The sequence below is a fragment of the Ursus arctos genome, unplaced genomic scaffold (genome assembly GCF_023065955.2).
Source record: "Ursus arctos isolate Adak ecotype North America unplaced genomic scaffold, UrsArc2.0 scaffold_8, whole genome shotgun sequence".
NCBI lineage: Eukaryota > Metazoa > Chordata > Mammalia > Carnivora > Ursidae > Ursus > Ursus arctos.
In genome coordinates, this window is record NW_026623100.1 from 10,302,264 (window position 1) to 10,317,248 (window position 14,985).

General features: G+C 39.0%; 1 protein-coding gene across 6 annotated transcripts; it reads left to right on the plus strand.

Moving 5' to 3' along the window:
* The first annotated feature begins 76 nt into the window (after positions 1–76).
* MITD1 (microtubule interacting and trafficking domain containing 1) lies at positions 77–14,431 on the plus strand. 6 transcript variants are annotated; one of them, XR_008958277.1, is made up of 9 exons: positions 77–284; positions 3,685–3,786; positions 5,732–5,868; positions 5,946–6,032; positions 6,730–6,845; positions 7,738–7,798; positions 7,908–9,119; positions 11,124–11,312; positions 13,245–14,431. XR_008958277.1 is itself a non-coding variant. In XM_026487663.4 (7 exons), exons 1-7 carry the CDS (start codon positions 134–136, stop codon positions 9,034–9,036), a joined length of 756 nt encoding a protein of 251 aa, XP_026343448.3. In that variant the 5' UTR covers positions 77–133; the 3' UTR covers positions 9,037–14,431. The 6 variants fall into 6 exon arrangements, 1 of the variants encoding a protein (XP_026343448.3); XR_006408179.3 differs by having other exon boundaries at positions 8,935–9,119; positions 13,304–14,431; XR_008958279.1 differs by having other exon boundaries at positions 8,935–9,119; positions 13,340–14,431.
* The last annotated feature ends 554 nt before the right edge of the window (positions 14,432–14,985 follow it).

Sequence of the window (14,985 nt, forward strand, 5' to 3'; positions counted from 1 at the left end):
AAAAAAAAAAAAAAAAAAAAAAAAAAAAAAAAAAACGGAGCGCAGGCGCACTGGTGTCACGTGATGGCTCCCGGAAGTGCCGCTGGCCAGCTCGGGTCTGGTTGTGTTTGGGGCGGAGGCGGGTTTCGGAACTATGGCCAAGTCCGGGAAGGAACTGGATACCCAGAGCGTGGTTGCATTCACGGTGTTAAAGCGGGCGGTGGAACTAGACTCGGAGTCCCGGTACCAGCAGGCTTTTGTGTGTTACCAGGAGGGGATAGACCTGCTCATGCAGGTTCTGAGAGGTGAGCAGGGAGCCGTGGAGAGAGGACTAGAGGAAAGGAACTGGATCCCGCTGTGTCTGGGATGGAGTGAAAGTTAAAAATCCTTCTTGTGCACTACCAGGAAGCAAATACAGAAGGTGGATATTCTACAGGACAAGTGGACTGGTTTCTTTTATATCTTTAATAGATTGATGTCATCAAAAAAGTGGGACCGTACTCTAGATTTTTAAGAGACACAATCAAATATAATGTATAAACCTTGATAGGACTAGTTTTGAACGAAATATAAAAGACATTTTTGTATCAGTTTGGAAAGTTTGAATATGGATTGGGTAACAAATTACTGACTTAAGTAGTATGGTTTTTTCGAAAACTGTCTTTGATTTTTAGAAATGTAGACTGAAGTGTCTTGGAAAGAATTTGTCATGATGTCTGAATTTAATTTTCAGAAAAAAAACAGTTGGAGCAAATGTGGCAAAATGCTAACCATTTTTAAATCTATGTGATGGGTAATAAGAGTGTTCATTACACTATTATTACTTTTCTGTTTAGGCATTTTCGTTAGAAGTAAACAAAAAATCACGTAGCGGTAAAAGAAAAAAAATTCGTAAGAAACGTGTGTACTGCAACTCAGTCTGAGAAATGCATAGGATTGTGGGTGGGGCAGCGAGACTGTCATTCAGTGTTGAAAAGTACCAAGTAACCAAATTAACAACTAGTACAATCCCTGGCCCGTAGTAGACACCCAGTTATTAGGTACTAAACTCATTTAAGACTAGCTTCTGCTCCCCACCCCCTGGAGCTCCCAGTCTGGCTTAAGATCTCCCCTGTGCATTTTAGCCTAAGTGTTACAGAAGCTTTGAAAAGACAGCAGAGGGCGCTCTTCAAGGTTGGGTGCTTTTGTCAGAACTATACAACTATAGGGGCGCCAGGGTGACTCAGTCGTTAAGTGTCTGACTTTGACTCAGGTCATGATCTTGGGGTTCTGGGATAGAGCCACTCATTGGGTTTCACGCTCAGAGGGAAGTCTGCTTCTCCCTCTCCCTCTGCTCCTACCCAACCCGTGCAGGCGCGCAGGCACCCTCTCTCTCTCTCAAATAAAATAAAATCTTAAAAAAGAACTATAAAACTACCTTGGGAAAGCCCGTTTGATGATGATAATGATGATGATGATAAGAGCAATTATAATTTATGAGTGCTGAGTGCTGGCACTGTGCAGAGTACATCAAAATCATAATCTTGTTTTATTGCCCTATGAAGTAGGAGTTGATGTTATCCTCATTTGCAGCATACCATTAAGCTTTTCAGTTCCACCACAATTAGTAGAGTCACAATTGGAACCCAAGGCTTTAAAGACTCTGGTATACTGACTGCCAAAAAGAGACATGTACAGTCCCTGGGTGGCTCAGTCAGTTAAGTGTTTGCCTTCAGCTCAGGTCATGGTCTCAGGGTCCTGGGATGGAGCCCCACATCAAGCTCCCTGCTCAGTGGGAAGCCTGCTTCTCCCTGTCCCTCTGCAGCTCCACCTGCTTGTGCTCTCTCTCTTTCTCTGTCAATTAAAGGAATAACATCTTTAAAACAAACAAAACCCCCATCCCCCAAAACAAATATTACCTTCTCTGTGAGGCCGCCTCTGACCTCCTGTGTAAAACTACAACCCCATCCTAGGACTCCTTTATCCTTCTTTTTTGTTTTATTTTATTTAATAGCACTTATCACAATCTAACATACATATTTTACCAATTTACTTTTATTGTTGTCTTTCCTCTCACTTGAATGACAGAGAATAATTGTGTCTATACTAGGCTTGAACAAGCCAGTATATATATTGTGGTTAATAAAAAGTTACACATAAGGAGAGGAAGAGGGCTAGAATGAACCCTGTGGGATCAAAGTTAGCATCATGAACTTGTGGTTTTTAATATATATACAGATAGATAGACACAGAAATAAATGCAGATGTACTTGTGTGTTATTAACCCTACATATACTTTCTAGCCACGTTGACCGAAAGGGTCTAGAAGTAGTGACAGGACTTCCTTAGTGGCAACAAGTACAGTCAGCACCCGGAATTGGATGTCTTCATACCATTCTCCAACAAAGGAACCAGGGCTTCTTGGAAAAATGGTTGATTCCAGGGCTGGAGCAGGGAAAACACAAGATGAGCTTAAAACGTTTTGCACCAGAAAGCAAGGAAGTGCTCAAAATATGGGTGATGTCGAAAGGACAGGGGCCAACATGAAGAAGCTCTCAAAGCCAAAGCTGATAAAATTAGAACAAGAAAATAATAGTGTTGCCATTTGCAATGACATGGATGGAGCTAGAGAGTATTAATGCTAAGTGAAGTCAGTCAGTCAGAGGAAGACAAATACCATACGATTTCACTCATATGTGGAATTTACAATAAAAACCAGCAAAGAGAAAAAAAAAAGAGGGAGGCAAACCAGAACAGACTCATAACGATAGAGAACAACTGATCAGAGTTAACACTGCCAATAATAACACATATTTACATCATGTATCCACAAAATCATAAAAGGTGGAGAGAGGCTAAGGACACCTATTACAGATTAGAGGAGAACAAGAAGACATGACAATTAAATGCTGTATAGGACCCTGAACCAGAAAACAAACTTTAGTGGGAAAATTGGTGGAATACAAATAAGGTTTGTGGATGAATTAATAGTGTATCAGTGTTAATTTTCTAACTGATAATTGTACTATACCTACATGATATGCTAATATTAGGGGAGTCTGGGTGAAAAGATACTGTACCATTGTATTGCAATTTTTATATAAATACAAAATTAAAATTTTAAAACTGGTAGTTTAAAAATGAAATTATTATAGAAAATATAAGCAATATCAAAAGGAAGGAATGAAGAAACCAGAAATAATTTGGTGACTGGGTTTTGGGGGGTGGGGCTTGAGGTAAGATTTTATTGATAATGTATATTAAAAAAATACCTTACATTTTTGGGGTGGCTGGGAAAATTATCGAACATGAACTATAATCGGGAAGTCTGGAAGAGAACCTGGTTTTGTGGAAGAAAGATAGGTATTGTTTGCTACGTTTTGAATACGCTAAGATTTCAGACTTGTGGTTGATTGGGACAAAATAGTTCTCAGACTCAGGTTTGACATATAATAACCCATCCTATCATCTCACCAAATTTGGTGTCCCTGCCAGTGAGATAGTGTCAGAATCTCCACTCCTAAATAAAGCTGTTTCAGATGCTTAGTGTAAAAATGAAGGTCTTGCGTGATCAAGGCAAATCTGAGCCCATTCGTGCATTCTAGGACTGAGGCAAACCATGCTTAAGGTTAGGAAATTTGTGGTAGACTTGAGAAACTGGAAATAATGCCTGTGCTAACTAGAAAAACTATTTGGAAATTTGAGAATATATTTTTTAATTTGTAGGTACCAAAGATGATACAAAGAAATGTAATCTCAGAAAACAAATAACTGGCTACATGGATAGAGCAGAAATACTGAAGAAATACTTGGATCAAGAAAAAGAAGGTAAAGAGGCTAATTTACAGAATATGTCCATAAGCTATTGTGGCAAAGCCCATCTAATGCAATGTTTCTGGTTCTACCTTTTGGAACTCTTTGTGGCCTGGACCGTTTATCCCTGGGAGCCTACAGGTTTACTCTGCATTCCCACTTCCCTATATGTAAGCTATTCTTAACCTTTTGTGGGGGATCCCAGGGGGAGGTGGTTTTCACATACCCTGTTGGGAATCTGATGAGAGCTATACATACTGCAGAACTCTGCATGCTGTTTTAAGAAATTCACAGATCCCCATGAAGCTTATGTGTGGACTGCAGTTGACACAATACTACACAGAAATAGGGAATGTAAATCCTTTATTTTATTTGTATCTTCCCTTTATAAAATGACCAAAATGTTGAAATAGCTAGAGAAACTGCTGGGACTTCTTAAGGATTTTGCTGTGAATCAAAACATTTCAGGAGTTAAGTATTCCTGATGACTGGAGATGCCATAGGTGTCCTTCCCTACTTATTATTAGTTCTCTGCTCATGAGCATGCAGTTTACAAACGTTATGTCTATAAATGGTCATCACCACCTTTGCCTGGCACACTCCTGCTTTTTTTTTTTTTAGCCAAAGTTACTACTGCCCTCAAAAAACCAGTGCCTGCAGGGGTACCTGGGTGGTACAGTTGATTAAGTGTCTTACTCTTGGTTTCAGCTCAGGTCTTGATCTCAGGGTTGTGAGATTGAGCCCTCTGTTGGGCTCTGTGTACGGGCAGCACAGAGTCTGCTTAAGATTCTCCCTCTCCCTCGGCCCTTCCCAGCCCCCTGCTCTCTCTCTCTCTCTCTTTCTAAATAAATAAATAAATAAATAAATAAATAAATAAATAAAATCTTTAAAAAATCTATTAAAAAAAAAACCCCACACACCAGTGCCTCCAGCCCTTAGCTGCACTTCCTCACTGTCCTTATACAGCCCTCCCCCATCTCTTTCTAGTAGTTTGTATGAGCCCATCCATACCCTGGGTACCCCGCTCCCTGAGCTCCTCTGTTGGGTGGGAATAAAATAGTGTTTCCTTCACCCTAAATTGAAATGTACAATGAAATTTCCTTTTAAAACATGGGTGAAATGTAGTACCACCAGCATTGTGGTTTGAATACATTGGGTTAAATTAACCTATGTGGCCAGCTTGACTTGAAAACTGATGCATAGTTGCCAACATTATATATGTGGGAACAGTAGGAACAGAATCCAAACTACTGGTTTTTAAGCAACCTTTAAATATGCAACCATCATATAAATTAGGAACTACCATTAGGGGTCATGTTTTTTTAAAAAAATCTTACAGGTCTTTGATAAGTAATTCAATACTTATTCATTTGGAATCAACAAAAACAATGGAACTATTTCACTGATCCCGTGGCATCCTAGTCTTTGGCTTGGGTTGTTAAGAAGTGCTGTACATTTCTGCTTAAAATACTCTCTTCAAGGTCTAAGAAAGACTTCTGAATTCCACATAATATTGCATTTATATGTTTAATACTTTAGCTATTAAATTGAGGACATAAAATGACATAAATCTGAAGGGAAGGACAAGGTAGCCCCTGAGTTCTAGCTTATGGTTCTACTCATGGTGACAGAATGTCAGCTGTCATTATACATAAAGCTGCTCTTGAATAAACTGCCTGGTCTGTAGGATTCAACTCAAGAACCTGTTGCAAGAAATCTCTGGACTTTCCTACTTGGCCTCCATGAAGGTAGAAATCACTTAAGGAATTGTTTGCCTTTATCTCTGTGTAGCATCTTCCTTTGTGCCTTGTATATATGTAGTAGGTATTCAGAAATGTTTGCTGAGTGGAGGAGTCAAAAAAATTAACTCGTATCTATTCCTGATTAATCACTGTATGTAAATATGTGTAAAAAGAAAATAAATGGTCACTGGTTTTATTATTGAAATTTGTGTTTTTAGATGGAAAATATCATGAGCAGATTAAAATAGAAGAGAATGCAACAGGTTTCAGTTATGAGTCACTTTTTCAAAAATACCTTAATGAAACAGTTACAGAAGTTTGGATACAAGATCCTTATATTAGACAGATCCATCAGGTAGGTGAAATGTACAAAAATATGAAATGTTATTTAAAATGTATAAGTTAGTAATAACCTATTCTGATGTCTTTCAGCTATATAACTTTCTTCGATTTTGTGAGATGCTTATTAAGAAACCATGTAAAGTAAAAACTATCCATCTTCTCACCTCTCTGGATGAAGTAGGTATCTGGAAGCATTTACTCTTTCTTCATTAACTTTATTCAGTTACGAGATGTAGTTTGAGCAAGGAAAACGTGGACACCACTTCAGCTAGAACTATTTCTTTGGGAATTATCTAACGATAGGCCTAAAATACTTCCAAAAAATGCTGTTGATTTTTTTTCTGATTTTGTTGAACCTTGCATTTGGCCACTTTGCTAAACTCTCTGATTCAAATAGTTTGGATATTCCAGGAGATGATCACATGTCTGCACTATTGACAGTTTTGTCTCTTCTTTACCAATGATTGGGTTTCTTCTTCTTGAGTTATTGCCTTGGCCTTCTGGAGCGCAGCGTGATCGTCGGCATCTACGTCTTGATTCTGACTCAAGGAGGAATGCTGCTAAATAAACCAGATTTCTAGGATTAACTTGGAAAGAAAGCAGCCCCATCTGAATAACTAAACAGCATTACTAAAATACATTTTAGGAGATGGGACACGATTGGGTTATGTACACATTAGAAAAAAAAACTATTTTGATAAAAACCAGTGCTGTTAAACTGCTTCATATTCTGGTTGCTTCTTTGAGATAATAGACTTTGAAACTATTATGGAATCTTTCCCATTTTAATTCATCCATCATACACATTGCACAGCTTAATGATAATTTAAAATACTAATAACTGAACAGAAAATTGTATTTTTCCTATTAACAGGGTAGTGGGAAACAGCAGCAAAGTAGTGGCCTGCAAGAAATAAAAGAGTCACTCCAGAATCATGGGGTGCTGTTGGAATTAGAATATTCTTCTTCAATACATGACCGAGAAATTAGGTTGGTGTATAGCAATATTTTAATTTTTATGCAGTTGAAAATACTTGTTTTTATTGCTTTTGATAAGTTTCATATAATTGCATATAAGTATTCAACTTATTAACATTGTAAGTAAAGCTCAATTTTAGTATCTTTTCACTATTGAGAAAAGAAATCTGGCTTATTATGTCTGAGTTTCATATTTCCTAATGGAGTAAAGTTTACTTGTTCTATTTCATGTGAGAAGAGGAAGTATTCAAGTATACATATAGTGTTATGGTATTGGGATAATTTTCTTTCCTGGTGATAATATTTAATATTCTGATGATCTTAGGATTTACTTCTTATAGTTTATTAAGTAATCTCATAGGTGTGACAGTATGCTACAGTGTCTACAAGGAAACACACAGAGGCGTGTTCCTCTGTTTAGCACAGTGGCTTTCATATGTTTAGAGTGACTGCACCCTTAGTTTTAATGAATACTTAAACACAACCTAAATGCAGGACAGATGAAAATGCAGTGCTGTGGTTGAAGCAGAGGTTGGGATCCAGAGCTCTTCTTGCGTATGTCCTCTATCTCTAGATGGGGGAACCCCTGCAACACACCATAATCTGCCTGAATACACTTAGCAGAACAGGAAAATTTTGTCAGAAGTCTGAAATTCGAGAGTAAGATTTAATTGGATCGTCTAACTTGTTACCAGCTAATCAAATCAACTAACGGTTTCTTTGGATGTTTTTATTTCATCGTAGACGTAGCTCTTGAGTAACCCCTGGTTTGAGTCAACTCATGCCACTGCAGAAAGTGATTTTCTTTGTTAGGGGGAAATGTTGCTGATGCTTGCTATCGTACACCTTTGATAACTGTCTGACTTAAATGTCTGGAATATAATGCTGTATACTATTTCAATAGGTTTAACAATGGATGGATGATTAAGATTGGAAGAGGACTTGATTATTTTAAGAAACCACAGGTAGGGTATAGTCTTAGGAGTGAGTATCTTACATTCTTTTTTGTATCATTTTAACAACATGGCTTTGGGGTTTTTTTTAATTAAAAAAACTCTTTTCTTCTCTTCTTAGAGTCGTTTTTCCCTTGGATATTGTGATTTTGATTTAAGACCATGTCATGAAACAACAGTGGACATTTTTCATAATAAGCACACAAAAAAATATGATGGGTAGTAGCTTAATTTGCATTATATATTTCTATTTTAAGTGAATATTGATTTTGTTGTTACTTTGGAGAGATCATTCCTATAATTATGAATCTAACAATAAATTTTTATATTTCTACTAATTTATGGATCCATTTTTCAGTTATGTAACCAATCCTAAATATTTTTATATATACATTATTCAGGAGATTTACAGTGTTTCCAGTAACAAGGTTAATTTAAACATTTTACCAACTTTTTTCTTATTTGGCTGTTGGAGAATGAATCAATAAATAACGAGCACCTATTATGAAGATGAATTGGATGTTAATCTTGCCCCTGGGAATTTAGCATCCAGGAGGAAAAATCATGGATTAGAGTACTCTTTGAAGAGACAGATGGGCTTGTGGGTCTAATAACCAGGAGAAATTCACCAACATTCATTTATCCAATATTACCTAACTCTATAAAGGCAAATCAACGTGCTTAGTTATGCAGATGCAGTTTGCAGCTAATTCAACCTTGGTTGGCACGTTTGTAAAGCTTTGCAGCTTAGAATCAACTGTTCTGGGTAAGCTCATCCATCTAGATGCCAGCTGACTGCTTGGAGATAGGTTGGGTTTGGGGATAAAGGCAGAAGTAACGGGCAGTCCAGAAGCTTTAAGAATAAGCTAAGCCAGTCTATGGAGGGAAACAGAAGTACTCGTGTTGGGGAATACACATATAAACATCACATCTGGAGAAGACTGAAGATTACATTCAAGATTAAGTAGTATTGAGGACCAAAGCTGGGTAGAAGCCACGGGAATAAGGTCAGGCAGAGTGGTCCTGGGTGACTTGACTTGGACTTGATTTATGTTTTACCTCTGGGAGCCAGCAGTCACCTGAGTTGGCATAAAAGACCAAGAAGGGATTCCAGAAAAGTTCCTAATGTTTTTCTTTAATGTTTTCAGGTTCAGGTGCTGATAATGCTGAACCTGAAAAGACTCAAGCCAGTTTGCCAAGTTTTATTATATGGAAATTCAGGGTCTCAGGAGAGCAAGTGTTGGACCTAATCAGAAGTTACTTTCTGCAAAGTATCGTAGCTATTTTGCCAGGTACCTATCAGCATGTGGAAGTAGAGTGGCTTTTCATTCAGGTGAGAACATGTATTAGACCTCCTCCTTTTCATGTTAAAATAACCACTCTGATTTCTTCTAGAGCATGTGAATCTATCACTGTAGAGATTCAGCAGTTCACAACCCTGTGAAATTAACTTTTATCCAACCCACATAGGAATCCTGCCTAAGACATATTGATATTTAAGGAAGAGCACCTATTCATTATTTATAATAATGGATAAAGCAGTAATGCTATCCATTATTCTAGATACTTGAAATCTATCCCCAGAACCAATTAGAACATCAGAAGACTACCATATCCAAGTTACTTATTAAATACATTAAGAAACTTGCAAGAACTGTATGAGAAAACTATAAACTTTACGGAAGAATGTAAAAGAAAACTAGGGCAAGACAAATTATATTCTTGAATGGGAAGACTTAATAAGATGTCATTTCTCCCTAAGTTAATTTATAAATTAAATGACAAAGAGACTAACACTAGGAGACTTGCTTGACCAGCTATAAAGATGTGAAGTTACAATATATATATTTTTTTAATGTATGGGCATAAGAACGGACAAATCAATTGGGTAGAATGAGTCTGAAAACACCTGAGAGAAAGTAAATGTGTGTATGGGTCCTTAATGCACAACAAAGGTGTGGTTCATATTAGTGAGGAAAGAGTAGACTATTCAATAAATCTTTGGAAAAAACATTAGATCTCTACCCCCACATAGAGGTTATTCTGTTAAAGAGCTAATTAATTAAATTTTTTTTCTAAGATTTTATCCATTTGAGAGAGAGAGAACATGAGAGACAGATCACAAGCAGGCTGAAGGGGTAGAGGGAAACGCAGATTCCCTGCTTAGCAGGGAGCCCAATGTGGGACTCGATCCCAGGACTCTGGGATCATGACCCGAGCCGAAGGCAGACGCTTAACCCACTGAGTCACCCAGGTGCCCCCCAAAAAATTTTTTTAAAGCTCCACTAAATATACTAAGTATAACACAAAACCCAGGAATTATCAAGAAAAGGAAAAGGCAAAAGATTTGATCACGTAAATATTGAAAACTTGAGTAGAGAGAACCATAAAAAGTTAACATGACCTCAGATTTATAGCATATAGAGAAAGGGTTAATAGTAGTAATATATAAGGAAGATAGCCAAATTTTCAGGAAGTGAACTCAATCTTGCCTCTGTTAGCCTCAGCAAGGACTTTGTCCTTTGAGTGATCTCTCCCTCTGCAGCATTGTTTCTGCTAGACAGACATTCCCAGCCAGATACCACCCATCCTATTTCTTTGTTCTTTATGAACAAACTTCTTAAAGTTCTCTATACAATTTTTTCCCATTTTGTCACCACGTATTAATACTTCAGCTCACTTCAGCCAGGCTATCCTATCACTCCACTGAAATTGCTCTTGTCAAGGTCAACAATGACTTCCATTATTACCATATCCAGCGGGCACTTCTTAACCTTCATATTACTTGACCTTTCAGGAGTATTTGACCTAGTTGGCCTCTCCCTTCTTAAAGCTCTCAAATTCCATGAAACATTCTTTCTTTCTCTTCCACCCTTTTAAGTATCAGTGTTCTCCTATATTAGATACTAAGTAGTAACCTCTTTTTTTTTTTTTAATCTACGCTCTCCCCCAAGTGATTATACCAGTAATTCCTTAGTGAAAAGCAATAGAAACTGCTCTTACCTGATGTAAGCAAAAATAGTGGGTAGTTCAAGCCATCACCACAAGAGGTACAGACTTGGCCTTGGAATTCTGCAGTGAAAAAAAACCCACATCTAGAATCACAACACAGAACTAATCAGCTGATACCACTGTTGACCCCAAGGCAAGGCCTGAACTCAGTAGCCTTATTACCACTTCTATCACTTAAATTATTGGACACTACACTGCCATCTTAGCACCTTGCTACCCCAGAAATTCAGGCCCTGGTACTACTGCCAGAGAAGGGTTTTCACCATCCCAGGTTCACTTCATCATGATCCATTCAGAGTCTGAAACAAGTACATCTGATTGGCAGAGCCTCCGTCATGTGCCCTCACCCTGGATTCAAGAGAGGTGAGAAAGAGAAGATAGTGAAAATTCCAGTTTCCAGAGGGGAGTGTTGTTGGTGTGCAACCTCTGGAGTTCCCCAGGTGAAATTCAAAACTGGCCTCCGTACACTCAGGGCGAGGAGAGACTGAAGACAGAGGCAGACCACTCCAGATTGGTAGGTGGGGTTTAATAAGCAAGGGAACTTACCTATGAGACTTGTCTTGGGTGGCTATGAGACAAGTAATCTCCACACATGCCTGCAGAATCTCGAGAGTTCATGGAGGCCTTGATGGGATTCAAGTCACATCTACAATCCAGATAGTCTCAGTAACATATGAGTCTCTCAAGGCTGAGTCCTTGAAGTGGCTCCTAGTATGGGAGCAGTGGACAGAACACACATCCCAAGGACAGGGGAGGGTGTAAAGAGCCTCCGATTGCCCATCTCCAGTTCGAGGGTCAACTGCAGTCACATCTTCTTGATGACCTCTCCAACAGGAGGTTCTGCTTCGCAGCAAGGTTTTTAAGTTGGAGAATTCCCCAAACAGTGAGGGGACTCAGGTGCTAAACACTTTATGCTTTAAGATGAATTATGAAAGTTCACAATTATCCCTTTTCATGACTTCAAATACTATATATATGCTGTCAACTCCTGAATATATAAATTAAGCCAAAATTTTTCCTTGGCGCTGTGATCTTACATGTTCAGCTGCCTATTTGGCATTTCTCCTGGCATTTCAGAAGCACAGTCATTTCAAATATAGGAGGCTGCAGCTGAGCTCTGGAAACAACACTCCCCCACTCCCTGTGTTTACTCCCATCCATCCAGTTGCTCAAATAAGAAATCTAGGAGTCATTCTTGATTCTTCATCTCCTTTATCCTCATATGGAAACAATCAGAAAAGTCTGTGGACTCTAGCTGCAAAACATACCTTTTCTATTCTGGGTAATGCTAAGTTTCTCTTTTGGAACTTGAAGCTAACCTTTCACCTGATGATATCCTCGCTCTTGAGAAACATGGTATCAGAAAATCACGAGTGCTTTATTGCCCCAAAACACATCATATCAGGATTTTTATCTTTCTTGGAAAGTAACTTTAACATGTTGCAGCAAATGTAATGAGTAAAAAATACACCCATGAGAAATCTCTTCAGAATTGTTTATTTGCTGTTTAATATTGCTGGAAAAGAACAGAAGGACCTGCCTATGAAACCCGACTCAAATGATTAGACTCAACTCAAATGGTTAGACTGCCAGTTGTGTTTGTCCCAGGAGCCACTTGAAAAGTAAAATCCCCTTCACTTACTCCACTCCCACACTGAGAGAACCAGTTGCAAACAAAACCTTGTGTGTCCCCTCCTGCCCCTTCCCTTCGTCAAAAAAAAAGGGGGGGGGGAGATGAGATCTGGATCCACTCAGTTACATGAAAAGAACTCATAAGAGCTAAATTCACATGTTAAAATCCTAACCCCCAGTACCTCAGTATGTAACTATTTGGAGATAAGGTCTTCAAAGAGCTATAAAGTTAAAAATGATGTCTTTAGAGTGGATCCTAAGACTGGTATCCTTATGAGAAGTGGAAATTTTGACACAGATATGCACACTCAGAGGAAATGTAACAGCACCCCAATTGGTCTTAAGGGTTAACGTGCTTCAAGCTTATGCACGCCTTGCTTGCTGACCTGAATCCCAATTTGTAGCAGTACTAACCTACTTCCCTTGAGATCCTGCAGACTGCTAGAAGCAGACTTCCCGGAAGATAAGGCTTGACCACACTCAAAAACAGCCACCACTGACCATGGCATCTTCAATAAGAGACATCTGGCTGGGATCCTTGATTCCTGGCACAGGGGGAGGAGTCTGGACTGCTTTGCCAGGACGTGGCTTATTGGGCTGCAGGGGCATCCTTTACTGAGATACACCTAGGAGCCTTGATTATTGGTAGAGCAGAGGATTCTGGAAGATTTTTCAAGGACAAATGATCAACTGCTGAGCACCAATTTCTCCTGTACATAGCCCCCTCACCATTCCCTGTGCCTTCCCTTTTAATAATCTGCTGCCCCTGGACAGGGAAGATGGTCTTTGAGACGTTAATCTGCCATTTTTCCAGGTTGCCAACTTCCTCAATAAAGCAACCCTTCTTTTCCCACCAACACTTTTCTCTTGAAGTGGTGACTTTGGAACTGGTCCTCTGTCCAATAACAGAAAGACCATGTGAGGATACAGCAAGAAGGCAACTACCTGCAGGCCAAGGAGAGAGGCCCCAGGAGACACCAAACCCACCAACTCTTCTTGGACTTCCTGGCCTCCGGAACTGTGAGAAAAAATATTTTTATTGTTTAAGCCACCTACTCTGTGGTATTTTGTTATGGCGGCCTTAGCAAACTAATATATACTGCTTTATTGTTTCCCTTTAAATGGAATCAGAATTAAACCTTGTCCTGAAAATGGAAGTCATCCTTAATTTTTGACAAGGGCTTAACACAATGTCAGCATCTTTCCATGGCCACTGCCAGCATTACTTCTGCTAGGATTCCTGCTGTAGTCTCCCAAATGGCTTTCTGCTTCCTGTGTTCTGTCCCTCCAATCCATTCTCCACAGAGCAGACAGAATAGTCTTTGTAACAACTGCAGTATCATTGCACTTAAAATATGATCTGTGTCTACCTTGGGCTATCTGTCCCTACATGATCCGGTCTCTTTTTTCTCCATCTTCATCTTGCTCCATTCTCCCCTTGTTCCCACACTTCAGTTTGCCTGTACTTCCTTTGACACCATCAGTAACCTAGCTTTTACCTGCTTTAGGGCTTCCTGTATGCTGTTGTGTGGTAGATTATACTTTGCAGAAATGGTTGCAATAGGATCTCCTAGACCCAGTAGTAATTTTTATAATGACTTTGACATTCCTCCCATGGAGTGGTGGCTATCCATGTTCTCTCCTTTTGGATTTGGATGCACGTGTGGCTATACAAATTGCTTCCAAGATAAGGTATAAAAGGAAATATTTTCTGTTGGGCTTTCTTGAGTCACTTCTGGGAATTCAGCTACCATGCTGTGAGGAAGTTCAGGCAGCCTTGATTAGGCGCATGGGAAGGAATTGAAGGCCTCAACCCATTGCTCCAGATGCGCTCCCAGCCAACTGCCAGCACCAACTTGCCAGCCACGTGAGCCATCTTGAAGCAGGTATTTCCAGCTCTTTAAGCTGTCCTAGCCGATGACACTGGATCATATGCTCTATCCCCATCAAAGCTCAAATTATAGATTTGTGAATAAAATAAATGTTGTTTCAAGCCACTAAGTTTTGGAGTGGTTTGTTAAGAGGCAATAGATAACTGGTAAAACCGGAAATACTCTACACCCCACTCCACTCTGCTTGGCTGCTTCTCATTCTTCAGTTCTCCATTTCAATGTCCTCTCCCTGATAGCTCTAGCTATGTAGCCCCTATTATTGTCTGTTATAACTACCCAGGCTTATCTTGCTTTATAATTATATACTGATTTGTTTGTCTACATTTCCTATTAGGCTCATGTTTTTTAAACTCCAGTCTTGACCTATTAATGTGTGATAAAATCATTTTAAAAGATGAAATCAAATATAAAATCAAATATAAAATGTTAAATAAGTAAATAGTATAGGATAAACATTGTATTGTAAAACTTGCTGGGTTTAATGTCTGTGCTAGTATATAATATAAAATATATATATATAAATATTTTTTTAAAAGATTTTATTTTTTTATTTATTCGACAGAGATAGAGACAGCCAGCGAGAGAGGGAACACAAGCAGGGGGAGTGGGAGAGGAAGAAGCAGGCTCATAGTGGAGGAGCCTGATGCGAGGCTCGATCCCATA

What these genes read in the sequence shown, in the direction of transcription:
- MITD1 (XM_026487663.4), top strand. Translation starts at nt 134, where the DNA reads ATGGCCAAGTCCGGGAAGGAACTGGATACCCAGAGCGTGGTTGCATTC. An exon ending in GCTCATGCAGGTTCTGAGAG is followed by an intron (nt 285 to 3,684) that starts GTGAGCAGGGAG and finishes TTTAATTTGTAG; the next exon opens with GTACCAAAGATGATACAAAG. An exon ending in ATATTAGACAGATCCATCAG is followed by an intron (nt 5,869 to 5,945) that starts GTAGGTGAAATG and finishes GATGTCTTTCAG; the next exon opens with CTATATAACTTTCTTCGATT.